At 38.1% G+C, this 15,723-nt stretch overlaps 1 protein-coding gene across 1 annotated transcript in view; it reads left to right on the forward strand.

Annotated features, from left to right (window-relative positions):
* ST18 (suppression of tumorigenicity 18, zinc finger) overlaps positions 1-15,723 on the forward strand; it is a gene marked incomplete at its 5' end in the record, with an annotated part of 74,449 nt that overhangs the window by 39,001 nt on the left and 19,725 nt on the right. Inside the window, 2 exons of the mRNA XM_010180876.1 lie at positions 2,116-2,327; positions 11,064-11,309. Coding sequence (XP_010179178.1) covers positions 2,116-2,327; positions 11,064-11,309 — 458 coding nt within the window. The remainder of the gene's footprint in view (positions 1-2,115; positions 2,328-11,063; positions 11,310-15,723) is intronic.

The following is a 15,723-nucleotide window of genomic DNA, read 5'->3' on the forward strand; positions in this document are numbered from 1 at the left end:
TATAAGATTTTTATTTCAATATATTTGTATGTGTCTGAGTATACACACACAGACACACACACACACACATATATATATATATATATATGTTTGTAGGTATCTATGTGTTTGTGTATATATATAAATACTCCATTTAAAATTGCAAATGAGATGTAGATATTTATCTGGCCTGGAAAATAGGCTTGTTCAAATGAAAGCAAATATGTGCATTGCCAGCTTCTTTGGTGGCAGACTTTCCATTTCTTTGTAAAATTGAACATTCCCTATAAGCTGTTTCGTTGCACAGATGTATGTCTATTTCACAGGTTCACTTCATAAAAAATGATTGAAATATTTTTATACAAATGCAAATCCATGCATATGCAATTTCTGTATAATGTATGTCAGGGCTGAAGTTTACAGCCTGTTGTTACAATCTCACAAAGATTGCAGTGTGCAACTATTATTTTAACGGAAAGGTGAAAGTAAAAGGGCAGGTGAGTGCTTTAACTATAGATACACAAAAGCTGGCAATAAAAAACTAATGATGTAGTGATGTAGGTTCAGCATCCTATGTAAATATGTAGCTTGCCAAAAGTCCATCCTTAGCCCTGTGTGGATTCTGTGCTTATAAACTTTATTTGTTAACAAAACACGCATTCCTCATTGTCTGCTTTTTTTTTTTTGTCCTTTAAGGTGGATAATGGAAAATGCAATTTATTGCTCTTTAAATATAATTTGAAGTTTGCTGTAGTAACTGCTAAAACAGTAGACTCTCTTACTTGTGCGACAGTTTTACAGCAAGGTAGATGAGTCTTTTTTTTATTTGTACTGGAGAAAGAAAGAACTGATTCATGAGGCTTTTATGTGTTGCTCTATTGAGATACCTCCAGTACCTTCGAAAAACTGAATATGGCATCAGCCACAGTCAGTGCACACAAACAGCATTGCTCTTAGAGCATCCCAAGTTTTAGGAAAGATGAGTTCTTTAACGTCTTGTGTATGTCTCACCATTAAGGTGCACTCAGCCAAAGCTCTACGCCCAAAGGAATCCAGTGCCTTGGGGCTCAGATTTTTATGGAGCAAGCGGATGGCCATAAGCAGAAATGTTCTTGGTGTATCTGGGTGTAGGCTGAGAAAATGGATTTTTCGTAGTTTATCTTTGTAGGACACTGTGGGAGCTACAGACAAAAGAAGCTATTATTGCTTAGTAAGAGCTAAGATCACAGTGTCGTGTTTTCACTGCAACAGTTAATGACGTCTCAGGCTCCAAAATTCAGAACAGGCAAAATCCAGAACAGGGAGCAGAATTCTTTCTACCTCTTTTAGTGCTGCTGATGGAGCAGAGAACAAAGAACCACACACACCACTTTTGTCTGTGAAAGTGTTTTTCTGTTCACCTGTTAGTTTTTTGTTCTCAACTGACCTCTTTCTGCCTAGTAAATCTGTGTATAATTGCAAATGATAGGCAACATAAGATGGTGAGCTAAGATCAGTTTTATTCTGAAGGTTCACTGTCATTCTGGTTTTTTAATTGATTAAAGGGTAGACTTAAATTTCTAAATAATTCCACAAAATCAGGACTGAATATTCCTAACGGATAACCTGATTGCTCCAGTTCATTTGAGAGCCTGGTCTTGTTCTCCTTACTCACATTAGCAACACGATTTAAATAACAGACATTCTTTTAAGTAGGGTAAGCAGTGTTGTTTTAGCTAAGACTGGACATGTCACTGCTGTTTTTTACACAATAGAGCTTCAAGAGGAAGCCTTTATAAGGACACATTTACAATTGCATTTGCCCACCAGTGTTGTCAGGTCATGACGGAGAATACACTAACACTTGTTCAGTCTTTCCTCGGACATCATTGCTTTTAATGTCTGAGTAAAGAATGAGCAAAACTTGAGTAAAAGTCTCAGATGCTTTATTGAAAGATGTGTATTTGTTAGGTGAAAATTAAATTACTGTGTGTCTGAAGCCATTTTTACAGCAAAGTCTTACTGCCAATAGGGAATGGATTGTTTTAAATGTATTATTTTAATGTTTTATTGTATAACATTTTAGTCTGAGAAACAAAACTATTTAATGGGAAAAGTCTCATGCATGCAATTGCTAATCAAATCTCTCTTCAACAGCAAAGCATTTTTCAAATCCAGTGAAATTTTCTAATCGACTGCCTAGTGCTAGCGCCCACACACAGAGCCCTTGCCATGCCAAGTCTTATAGCTACGGTCAATGTAGTGAAGACACCCACATAGCAGCAGCTGCTGCTATCCTGAACCTTTCCACCCGCTGCAGGGAAGCAGCAGAGATCCTCTCCAACAAACCACAGAGTCTGTCTGCCAAGGTAGGGTAGTCCAAGAACCTGGAGGGTGTGCTAGCTACTGAACTGTGCAAATAAACTGTCTTTCATGTTAGTGACTGCATTAAATCCCCAAAAAGGAGACTTCTGTTTGCATGCTCTTTTGAAGAGAGACAGAGAAAAAATCAGTAATGCAGTGACCAGTTCTGATAAAAATAAATAAATAGCAGGAATTATGTTGTTACTCTTTTCATAACTGAGCCCTAAATGCAAGTGGGTAAATTTGTGGGAGGAAAAAAGAAATCCAGCAACAATCTGTGGTGGATAATAAGTTAGATCTGTTTAAAGAGGGAATTTTCTTCCCTCTGAAACCTGCCATAAGCAATCATTTTGGAAACTGATTAAAATAAATAAATAAATATCGTGTGATTAATTAAGGTGACGTTTTGCTAGCAATGGAACAGAACTACACCTGTTGAGCCTGTTGGGTTTGAAGCTCCTGACAGTTTGACAAGATGTAGGGAGGGAAATAAGAATTTACTTTGGTAAAAATCTCAATTCTGCTGGCAAGAGAGGAGAATCAGGCCCACAGCATTTGGAGATAGATAAATTGGGCAAGTCTGTCATAATGGAAATCTGCCTGATGTTGTAGATGTTTGTGTGGCTTTCATGTTTTGGTTTCTGCTCTGCATTTCCTCATAGATCTTTATGATTTACAAGTGGTACTGTGTGAGCTTTGAGTCATTTCTGTGCCATTACATAGTATTATATCACTGATGAAAATAGACAAGATTTTCTTCTGATGACCGTGGTTGTGGGAGCACTGTTGTTTATTATTTGTATTAAAGTCACACATGTTCTACTGCAATGAAACTTCTGAAAGATCGGTGTAGATGAGAAGGTGCCATTACAAGAACTTGAGAATATATCATGGGGAGTAGAAAGAGGTGTATTTATCCAGACACAAAGTAGCAGGTGTGTTTCTGCTGTGGGACTCTGAGTCATGATGTATGCTCCAAAAGACAGATGACCCATTTCTCTGCAAGTCAGTGTTGCTGTACATTGTCTGTTGTAGCACCAGGCTCAGTCTGGATAGAGGTGGCTTCCACAGTTGTTGGTCTACAAATTAGTTGGGCCTCAATTCACCATCATTAAGAGGTTAGCTATTATTCTTTGGGTGGAACCGTTTCACCAGCACCACAACACCTTGTTCAGTATTCTAAGCCTTGCACCTTTGCAGAGTGGTATCCCTTACTTTACTTCCTTTAATTTCTACTTGTGAAGTCTTGGATCTTGAAACTCATGTTGAGAGATACCACAGGGTAGAACTTTTAGTGTCTGTCCACATGCATCCCTCGTAAGTCAGACATTATCTGCCCCAAATATTGCTCACAGAACCTTTCCCAGTTGACAGATCCATTCCTGATGTCTGCTGCAAAAAAGCTCCTTCCACCACTCTTCAATAGAGACTTCTTCTAGCAGGGGAATGGAAACTGATGCCAATGGCTTGAATAAATTGCTGCCGCAGCCTTTGGCTGACCTCAACAATAGACCTTTCTTGCCAGACAAGAGCAGTAAAGGGACCAGGCATAACCCAAAGATTTTCTCTTCTGTACCTGCTTCACAGTTGCCAAATTGTGGGGAAGGTCTGAATAGAAGTGAACATAATAGTAACGATATGGAGGGACACTTGGGGCACATAACTTACTCCATTTTCACAGCCAGGAATCCAGCCTAAAAGAAAATCACCTGCTTACCTTGCTATCTGCCTGTCTTCACTTTTGCCAGACTTTCTGCAGGGCATACTGCTACAAAACATCTGACAGAAGAATCAGAATTAGTTTCTGGCCAGAACATAGGCAAGTAAGCCCCAAACAGATTTGGTGGCCAAAGCCACACAAAACCAATTTTTATTTGGTTTTGTCTTTTTATTGCTTTTATCATACGGCATTCAAACAACAAATTTTGGAAATAATTCACCAGACTCTATTCAATGAAGATGCTTTCTTATTTTAAAATATGAAACAAAAAATAAGGCTATTTTTAAAGAGACTACTATTTATCAAAGTTTCTGAATTATTTTGTGGCTGGCATTGGTCACAAAGGTAAATGTTTAACTGCTAGAATATTCTACAAATTTTTAGGTTATAAAAATCATCTCTTGAGACTTTATCAGTGTTTGGACTCAAATAATGCAGCATTAACCAATCACACCCATTCACCAGGTTTGAAAATACCTCTGTGGGTTGACTCTGTTCAGAGCCCCATACTATCAGACCTCTCAGCCCTGCCCCTTGCCACATTCCTTTGTTCCTTTGCCAAAGAAATTCTGATTAACATCATCCAAAATTTAGCAGATCAAAGCTCCTGACTTGTAAAGATGTTTGCTCTTATATGAGCATCAGGCAGCCTCCCAGCAGTCCAAGACATGATGCTTTGCAGATGGGAGGCAGAGTGGTGGTAGAGCAAGGACATGTGGGACTGCAGAGTATTTGCTGGACTTCCTGTAAATCCTCTGCAAGTTACACAATTGACAGAGCTGTGAAAATACTGTGTTTCTAAGTTTTGAAAGCAACTGTCTTTTTCTTGCATTCACCCGAGGCAGCCATATGCCACCTTGCTTAAACAGGTGGGGAAAACACTAAAACATTTTCTAGCAAAAGAGTATTTCTGAAGTAGTATTGTTTTTTCTTTCTGCCTTCCACCTTTTATTTCTTGACTTCCAGTGCTGTCCATTTCTTAGTAAGAGTTGGATGTTTTACCTTGAATGTTCACCACTTTTCTGTAAATACAGAATCACAAAATCACAGAATATTAGGAGTTGGAAGACACCTCGAAAGATCATCCAGTTCAACCCCCCTGTCAGAGCAGGATCACCTAGGCTAGGTTGCACAGGAATGCATCCAGGCGGGTTTTGAATGTCTCCAGAGAAGGAGACTCCACAACCTCTCTGGGCAGTCTGTTCCAGTGCTCTGTAACCCTCACAGTAAAGAAGTTTTTCCTTATGTTCACATGGAACCTCCTATCCTCCAGGTTGTACCTATTGCCCTTGTCCTAATACAGATAACACTTAAATGAAAAAGTAACTTTTTTTTACAGCACAGTTCCAAATTTCATTAATTTATTAGTTTTTCCAATATATATCTCACATTCTCTACATATCAGCTCAAAAGAAGAATCCAAGCCCAAAAAGGAAAGAGAACGGTAGCAAGGGTAGAGAAATTAGATTACACATTAACGGTACCATTGGTAAGCAAAACCTCCAAAGAGATCTAATGTACAATGGTGATCTGCCAAATATTTCAAGATTAAATTATGAATTTATAAATTAAGCAATTTAAAGAATAAATTTATTTTAGAATGAACAGTAAAATGGATCCTCAGCTTTCGCTGTGAATTATCTATCAGTTGTATACAAAATACTAAGATTATCAGATAGCTTAATGATACTGTGTTCAAAAATAATTAATATCACATTAATGTTATATTAATGCTACATTGTATGAGTCATTCGACTTCTACCTGGGACTGTTACCCTGAATAAAGTCCTGATCAGCCTATTCTTATTCAGTCGGTACCCCAAATCACTCTCCTGGCTGCATTTGATTTGCAGTTTATGTAGCTTCATTCAACTCCCATTGAAGTCAACAGGAGGACTCCCCAAGAAGGCTTAACCTGCAGTTAAGCATAGTGCAATCCACATCGTGATAACATCCAGGGATCTTCCCTGTTCACAGCTCTCTCCGCATTCACATCTCACAGAGGTAGCTGCAAGCAATGCAGTTTATCTGTATCCTCATCACTACTGCTTGCCAAACATTTTGTTGACTGTTTTGGTGTTTTTCCCACCTGTTTAGACAAAACGGCATATGCACACTGTGCCTTGAAAGAAAACAAAAAAATGACACTTGCTAAAAATGTTTGAAGTTCAAACTCTGTTTTTGAACAAAATTATGTCATCTCTCCATTCTTGGATATTTGTTGATGGTGATAATTACATAAATTATTTCAACAAAGTAGTTAGTACTCAGTACATTTTTCAGACAGTCCTTTACTCCAAATACCTTAAAGCCTAAATACAAGATCAAAAATCAGCCAAGAATATCACTAGGTACCATTCTATTATACTGCTGTGCACATTGGTCCTTGAGTACATTCTTGGCTAGCTTTTTTTCAATTAGTGAATTGCCCTGGGCTATAAATTGTGACTTAATTTTTGTCTCAGATGTTGCTGGGCTGTTAGAAATTTTCTTATTTTTACCCAGATTAGTAATTTAATTTGCTGCAGAAGAACTCAATTGCTTAAATTTTAGTCTGAAGAATTGAGGACCAGGTGCATGTATTTTTATTGACTGGGAATAGAAAAGACTGTACTTTTTGGATGGAGTTGCATTAAGAATAGTATTCATACACATGGCAAAATATTAGTTTGTGTTATTCCCAGTATCAGAACTGAAGACCTCTTTTGAGCTTTCCAAACTAAACCAAACTGCTTGTGGGAATGCATAATCATTGAAAACGTTGTTTCTTTGGACTTTGTACTAAGTTGTATGGCTGATGCCAACCAAAGAACACATAAAATCCCTTATATGTAATGATAGAATCTCCCTAAGGTCACAGGTTTGAAATAAGATTCATGCAGACACAATAATTCACTCTTCCTGATCCAGCTATGAGATAAAGCTTAACTTGTAATCATTACTGGAGACACACTGCAGAGTATTAAATGCTGTTAGTGATCATACGGACCTAAAGCATATGAAAAAATACAGGAGTAATTTATCACAAAAAACAACATCCTTTATTTTCAAAGCTGATGTTCAGTTCTAAAGACAAGACTTACTAATGTACTAGAAAATATTCTGTAATATTTATGTCATAAAATAAATGAGGCTAAAAAAGCTTGACTTTAAAGTACAAATCACTTGAAGAGGGTAGAGACCATTTTTTTGTTTATGTATTTACATTAGTCTTAATTTTAGATAGATATTCATAGTAGAGTACTACTTGTACCTTATCTTTTCACTGAATAGACCCTGGAATAAAGAAAACATGCTTCAGTCATTTTTCTCTCTTTTTTAATTCTGGAATTCTTTTTTCCAGCTGCTTGTAAAACCTGTGGGAGTGATTACACTGCCACTGATGTGGGAGTAGATAAGGAGTAACCTGAATTTAATTACCATGTATATCCTCTCACCCTCATTGATTTTTCTTCATTGCTTCAGTGGATTTTTTCCTGGTTTACAGCAGTGTAAATGTAAATGTTAATGTAAATAAGAACAAAATCAATCTCAAAAGATTTACACAGCTGCAAACTAATGTAAGTCAGGAAATCATAAGATACATTTACATCTTTATTTGGCTTGCATTTTTAAGGAAAAATCAGAACCGTTCACATTGTTTTGGTAGCTATAGTTTAAATGTGCCATGATAAATGGATAAATATAGACCTGTTCACACATGCACTAGAGTTGACAGTAATAAGATCTTGCCTTCACTGAGAACACAGCCTTTACAAGTCTGAGCTAAGCATAGTAAGTGCCATTTTCCGTCAGCATGTCATAGCATTGCTCTAGCACTTTTTGCCATTTGCCATTTTTGTCTTTTTAGTTCCATTTTAAAAATAACGTAAAAATAAAAGTGGTAAAACAAGCAAAGGAGACATATTGAGGGTGGGATGAGAGTAGAAATGAAAACTGGAGCAGTATCTCTAACTATCCTCTCTTTGTGCTCTGCCATTTGGAGTTTGCTATGAAGGGAGCAAAGTTATAGCTCTTTTATACCATTTTGAATAAAAAGCCATGCTGTAAACGTGTGATCTGTCCTGCAATGAGCAAAAGAGGATATTTTTTCCATGACTGTATTTAATTGTTTTGTGCATCTGTGAGCTCACTTAAACCCCATCTGTACACTACTTCACAAACACAAAACTCAGCCTTCCCTGAGCAGAATTAGGTGTGTTGAACAACCCAACTTGTACATGAATTTCAGGAAAGTGCTGAGGAGGATTTAAATATCCACGTTAGTAGATGTTCTGCTTAGCAGCCAGAGTTCCTTGTTGTGGCTAATGATACCTGTTTCTCAAAGACAGCATGTTTCCTGATATTCTTCTAAGCACAGTTTTATCAAGGAGGGGAGCTTGATTGATTTTGGTCCTTTTTGTTGTCTCTGTTGCCTTCTGAGTAGTTGATATTTTGTTAGTGACAGAGAATCTGCACTATTTATGGGTTTTGCACTATAAAACTACTGCAGCCCAGTCACATGGCTTCTTTTCCTAAGCCATCTGTCACAGAGGTCTGGAATTTTATGTGAATGTTGGTTGTGCAGACTTAACCCAAGTTTTTTTATTATGAAAAATGTCAGCAACTACAATATTTAGCATTTTACTTTACATTGGTCATTAAACTTGATTACTGTAGCTCTGTTTCATTGCTATAGTTACATAACAACTCTGAAGCCAAAAAACACTGGGGCGATCATGGCAGAGCTATATTGTCAGATCCTGGAGTGCACACTTGGCACTGATATAGTTAATATCTTGGATTTTTGTAACTAAGGTTTATTAATGCTGGTATAAAAATGTATTTGATATTATACAGATGGCATAAGATGTTGTGGTTACTAAGTTATTATCCAGGATAAGCTGCACTGTCAAATTCAGGGCTTAAAACTATCACAGGAGATTATTTACTAAAAAGGGGGAGAAAGATATAACCAAAGCGTCTTAGTATGAACATATTAGAAGTGTATTTACTTCCCATAAATATAATAAAACATCTCTTTCTGTAAGCTGTATGATTGAAAATGTGAACTTTGCTATGCAGGAGAAGCAAATATAAGAGGTGCTTGAGTTTCTGAACCGGGGGCAAGCAGATGGCTTGGTAGTGCTTCATTCTAGGTGGGCATCTGTCTTAGGCCCATGGATACAAAATGGAGTCAGGATGCCTGGGTGAGGAGAGGCTACCGGGCTCTAAATTTTTATCTTGTACCAACATTTTCCATCTGATTAAAAAGACTTAATCAGGTGCATTTTACCTTTAAATGAGTCACCACTGGCAAAGGCACAAGACAAGGGCTGCATGAAGGAAGCTTGTGCCTTCAAGTCCCATCAAGGTGGCCATGTCAAACTTTCAGCAGAGGCGGAGAAATCCCTGTTTCACCACAACTGTTTTTGACATTCTTAACTGAGGATAAGTTTCACTGCCCTATCTTTAATCATTAAATCATTGACTAATCATCAGGCTCTAGGAATAGCTAATGGGAAGAAAGAGATAGGGACTCTTTCAGACACTGTCTCATTTCTCCCTAAGGAAGAGATATAAGAAAGATGGAAAAACTTGCCCCCTGGACATACCTGTCTCTTGTTCATTTACAACAGAGTGTCTAGGTGATTCACTTACACTACAGGTTTACTTTTATACTACTCAAGGTAGGAAGTCTCAATCTGGGTTTATATGACTGTATCCTACATACAGCACCTAACATTTCAGCCTCAAATTCCAAAGCGGTATCTGTGCTTTGCAGTGATGCAAATGAAAAACAGTCATGATGACAATAACAGGAAGACACGGAGTAGTGTTAATTACAGTGTTCTACATGTGTAGATCTATTATGCTGTTTTTTATCTCTGTAGTCTTTGAATGTTTTCCACCCTATTCAGGGCAACACACAAAACTAGACTACCAAGTGCTCCTTCAGAAGCCACCTCTTTCATCTCTTCCCCTACTTGACTTTAGTAATTGTTGGCAATAGCAAGGACTAGTCTCTTACTCATCCTTACATACACAAAATGTCAGTGTGCAGTGTTGCGCATTAAGCATAAAGGGAAATTCTTTGTCACTTTCATTATCAAGTTGCCCTTTCAGGAGCTTTTCATCATTCCAATGAGTTTATACTCTTTTTCTGTGGTCAGACAGAGTAAGGCAGAACAGTGTAATTTTCTTCTCTTTTTCTTCTTGTACAGCTGAGCAGCCCTTGCCCCTTCTTGTGAACAGGAGCTGCTCTGAGAGCTTCTCCCAGTCTGGAAAGAGAAGCTGAGTTTCTCCCCAAAGTGCACATCCCTCTGCAATCAGAGGCTGCAGTTTGCTGTACTTCTCAAGAAGCAAAGGCTTTGTTAACTTTTGCTGAATGTCTTCATGAGGAAGAACCTCCTAAAGATAATCCTGTGACTCCTAGTCTATTGGTCTCAGTGCAGACATGTGCCTTAGTGGCCTAGTCAAACTATGATTAAGGCAATATATTATCTTGAGTGATGCACAAAACCCTAGTGAAAATTTCTCCTATTGTGCTACTTTTAGGCATATTTCTTCCCCCCTCCTTCTCTCCCCCATGATGCAGATGTTGTAATGTTTCCGGGGTGTGGGGGGAAGGGACGATATGTAGCAGTAATGCTGTTTATGACCTAAACAATGCATTAATGCTTTTAACTGTGAATTGGGGTCATAGTTCTCTGTAAGAGTGAAAAGATCAAGAAGATTTAAAGCTAAACTTTTTTTAAATAAAAATAGATTTAGAGTGTATAGGTTATGGTTTAGAGGCATCTTATTTAAATTCTACTTACTATGTTTAAGCTGAGATGCAGGGATACCATTACTGAAGCCACTCTTAAGTCTGCCTAAGAGTTGGACATTAACTGATATAAATCGAAAAGCTGGTTTTAGATTCAGATAAATTTAAATAAAAGCATGCATTTATATTTATCCTTTAAAAGCACCACATGGTTATGTTGCAACCTCACCATGCCCATCTCTAAACATGTCTCTCTTTCCTGTTGCATGTCAGGGAGCTGAGATAGAAGTGGATGAAAATGGCACTCTGGATTTGAGCATGAAAAAGAACCGAAGCCAAGACAAAGTTATGCCTCTTACTACTTCCAGCACAGCACTTCCTACTCCTTCCTCTTCTCCTTTCAAAACAAGCAGCATCCTGGTAAATGCAGCCTTCTACCAGGCTCTTTGTGAACAGGAAGGCTGGGATACACCAATCAACTACAGCAAGACCCATGGCAGGAAAGAAGAAGAAAAAGAGGTATTTTTTCAGTTTCTGAGTGACTTTTTCCCTTGGATGAGTGGCCATCTGATGGTCTTTGGGATGACCAATCTAATGCAGTTTAAAGGGAATTGATTTCCGTGGGTAGAGGTTTGTGAGCTGGCTTCAATGCCTTCTCGATGTGGCATAGAGAATCACTACACACTTTGAAAAATCTTGCTTTCAGAGACTACTTGTGAATGCTTATAAATTTCTAAGATAAGGAAATGAAAAATATCCACAATTAGAGAATGCTTGTTAAATTTTGTTCCTAATTACTTGGCTGAGTAGCACATACACGCAAATTACTTAGGAATCACTCAAAAAACCCCTCAAACCTACAAAACCAAAAACTGAGTCTATAGAGGTGTCTTCCCTTTTCAACCTGTTCTAGGAAATGTAAAAGCTCAAACTTGAAAATGCATTTGTAGGAACAAAGATAAGCAAGTTAAATTTCAGCAAATATTTTTATTTAGCAACTTTTCAACTTTTATGGCTGATCTTCCAGACTGCCACTTCCAAGTTGATAACTGTCTTGATTTTAGTTTTGTTTCTGTTTTGCTCTTTCATGTCTATTTATCCTATCTTGTCAACATGGCAATATAGCCTTCTTTCTTTGTCTTTCTTTCCTGTTTTGTTTTGCTGGCAAGTTTGGTTTTATTTTTTTTCTCTTGAGTCTGGCTGTCAGAATGTAGATTGCTTGCATTTTTCTTAAATCAGGAAGGGACCATGAGCATCTTTAAAGGCTAATTAGATAAAATTTTGGTAATTAACATACAAGAACCTGAGTGATATCTTTCTGAAGCAGAATAAAAGATGTCCCTATTTGGAGTTTGTATTCAGGTTTAAATACAGTTCCTCCCTATTTGATTTTATATATCAAATAATAGCATTTGAACATTATATTTATTACAGAATTATCTTTTGTTCAAATATAAAAACTGGTACTTCAAGAAGACATAGGAAGGATAAATCTACTTAGGACTGAGGTCAGGGGATCCAGGTCTCCAGTTCTAAAAACACTTGGGAATAAAAGATAATTCAAGTGTGTAAAGGAAAAAAATCTGTCAGAACTGAGTAGAAACCTGTCATAATGATACCACTGATACAGTTTGCACCATGGTGGATTGTTTCTTGGAGGCTGGGTTGCCTTGAAGAGCACTTTGCGGTCACCTCTGTGAGGCTGCTGATGATTGCTACCTCAGCAATGAGAGCATGATCCCTGTATCAGGGTTTTGGCATGAGTTTGACTCGGGGCAGTAGGCCGAGAGCTTAGACTTTTCCCGTGACAGGGCCCCTTCATGCTGCATAATGTGCAAGAGCACATCCAGCTTCAAGAGAACCGCCTTACTGCAGAGCATCAATCGGTGTTGCAGACTTGGCAAGGGGCCTGTCCTCCTGCTCTTCCTCCCTGCTGTCACCACAGCTCAGCAAGGGCTATGTTGGGGTCACCTCCACGTCCCCCCCAATCTCTGTTTGACTTTCAGAAGGCCATGATGGGTGGCTGGCTATTTTGGTCTCTCTTATCATCACAGAGAGCTGGAAGAATCAGCAGATTACCCAACTGGACATAAAGCTCTGTGCTCAGGCACTCTTGCCCCTTGCACTCGGTGCTTTGGTGCTGTGCAGTTTGTCTCTAATCAAGGATCTGGCCCCAGAACTCTGCTGTGAGCTTTTGCCATCCCAGGGAGCGTCAACATGTCCAATGATCTCAGGGCTAGAGGCTCTGTTTTGCAAATCGAAGACTGGCAGTTATCCTCATGCAAAGAAAATGACTGATTATATCTATTTCTAATTCATTGTTATCTGGTTCATATGCACAACAGTTGCTTAATTTTGGTGGTAATTTCCAGAAAATATTGTCTCTCTCTCTCTCAGCAAAATAGCCTGTCCAGATGCCCCCTTAAAAAAAAATTCTGGATTTGGAAAAAGCTCAAAATCTCTCCAAAAGGAAAGCACTGAGAAATAACTAGAGCTGTCAGTTAGTTCAACTGTCAGTTCTCCAAAGATTTCAGGGCTTAAAAATGTTAAAAGTGCCAGATGCTATTATCTGTTATTCATGTTACCATTATGTTCTGGTCTTTGCTGAAATCAATATAAACTTCCATCTGTACATTAATGGAGTTTCATTGCTTGCTTTGTTTCTGTAGTGTGCATGCGTGAATACACACATGCTCTTTGCAGAAAATAGTAGTGTTTGGACTGATTGTGCTGGTTCTGATTTTCCTTTCAGTCTGGAATTCTTCAGAATTTTAATAGCATTTAATTATAAATTCCTCCAAATGGGAAAGGAAGAATGATACATATGATTGGACTTGTTTGGCTGTGGTGATCATCACCTAACAGACCAAAAAGTAGGAGATGTTAAAGGTGTTTTCCCAAGGGACTATCTCTCCCTCTACAGCTAAATCTCTGGAGAAGCTCACAAGCCAAGGCATGATGCTCTACTCCCAGCCCTAAGTGTGAAAGATCAAAAAATATCCATTCCTTAGGTCTGAGCTGCTTGTTTCAGACAAACACAGCCTCCTGTGGGTCACATTACTGATGTAAGGGCCTAAAATGGCTGAATTTTGGTATTCTGCTGCCTACATTCCCTTTGCACTGTCTTCTTTTTGGAGCTTCTACACATCTGAAGATTTCATGCTGCTTGAAAAATACCAGGTGTTCCACAGGGTGCATAAGACAATGCTGAAGAAATCACCTGTAAATGTCTGTATATCTCTCTCATTCCTGGGAAGTATACTAATGGATGCTAACTAGGAAACAAACTGTATTCCCATTTTGGTCCTTTTTCTTTTTCAAAAGAACAGTTACTATGAAATTGTAGGTGTTTCTGTATGTATGTGTGTGTGTAGAGATTGGTTTAAAAAAATTATAAATCTTAATAAGTCAATTCAGGATATTCACAATTAGGATTTGAAAAAAAATGTAACTATTTCAAAGATAGAAAATGAAAATACTTCAATTCTAAACTCTCTAGTATCAGTTACCCTGGTGACTGTAGATGTACTCATGTCAACCTTCATCTTGCAATCTCATTTTTGCTAAATGATTCAGTGAAACATTTAATGAAGCTGTGAACTGCAATACTGCAGTATTTTGTCAAGCCTTGATATGCATAATTCTCAATCAGTCCTCCCTGTGCAACACGTATCAGACAGTGACATAATGAATAACTCACACACAAGTTTCTGGTCTATCACCAGCAGAAGATCAAGGGATATCTTTCACTCGAGATAAAGAACACAAGCTACGTATGTGAAAATATTAGTAAACCCTGCAACACAAACAGTTACAGCTACTCTTGTTTGCTGCAGATGCATCCTGAGGTACATTACACAGCTCAGGATCCCAGTGGAGTACCAGGGTTTCCACAACCTTCCACTCCAGGCTCCTCTCAGTTGGAGTGTGTTTGGTCTTGTCACAGTTAGGATCCAGTCAAGGCATGAACTAAATGTTTAGAAACGCAGCACTGGTCCTCAGTTCAGAGTTACATATGTATCCTATCAAACATTGCTGCCAGTCTTCTTCAGCCTCCATTATCTTAAATGGAAACCACCTTACCTGTGTTTTTTTAAGTTATTTTGACATCTGACCCCTTGCAGCTGGCAACAGAGAGTCCACCATTTTGTTGCTTCTTTTGGGAGCTTTTGATTTTACAGTGACTTACACTGGTGATGATCCCTGTAGGAGCATGGATTTACATGTATATAAGAAAAGCAGGTGAGAACTTACAGACAAAGAGTCAGGCACTAGAATCCCCATTCTGCAGATTGTAGCAGCAAAAACACCCTCAGATACCACTAGAACCAGGATTTAACTCAGTGTTGGAAAACAGTCTTTGAGGTTTCATGAACCCTGAACAAAACTTGCATTCATTTTTCCATTTTTGTTTTTTGCATTTTCATTTCCATGTTTGGAGGACTTTCAACTATTTATTATTTCTGTATTAACATTTTAACAGTACCTATCATTGCTTTCAATTTTCTCTATTACTCCTTGTCTGAAATTTTCCTTTAGAAATAAGATTCTAAAAGCCCAATATATATCAGGGTTTTTGGTTTTGGTTGGGTTTTTTTTGTTATTTATTTAAAATAATTACTCGGTAATTACTATGAAAGAGCTGAATGTATGTATTTTTGCTTTCTATATTTGTAGCAGATTAAATTATTCCCAAAAAAACTAACCCCACAAATGTGGTTGCAAAAAGCAGTAGTAATTGATATACCAATAATATGGCATCGTTTCTATATGTATGTGTAGTGTGAGTTTCAGTAGGCAGTAGGTAGCCAGTACGAGAAAGCAGAAGGAAGTCATATTGAGGATTCAGTCTCCAAACAGGCAAAGATGAGCTGCCAGAATTGAGGACCATATGGAAGCTTTATCAGAAGAAACACCCCCGCAGAGCTTACAA

This window comes from Mesitornis unicolor, unplaced genomic scaffold (assembly GCF_000695765.1).
Source record: "Mesitornis unicolor isolate BGI_N332 unplaced genomic scaffold, ASM69576v1 scaffold8443, whole genome shotgun sequence".
Lineage (NCBI taxonomy): Eukaryota > Metazoa > Chordata > Aves > Mesitornithiformes > Mesitornithidae > Mesitornis > Mesitornis unicolor.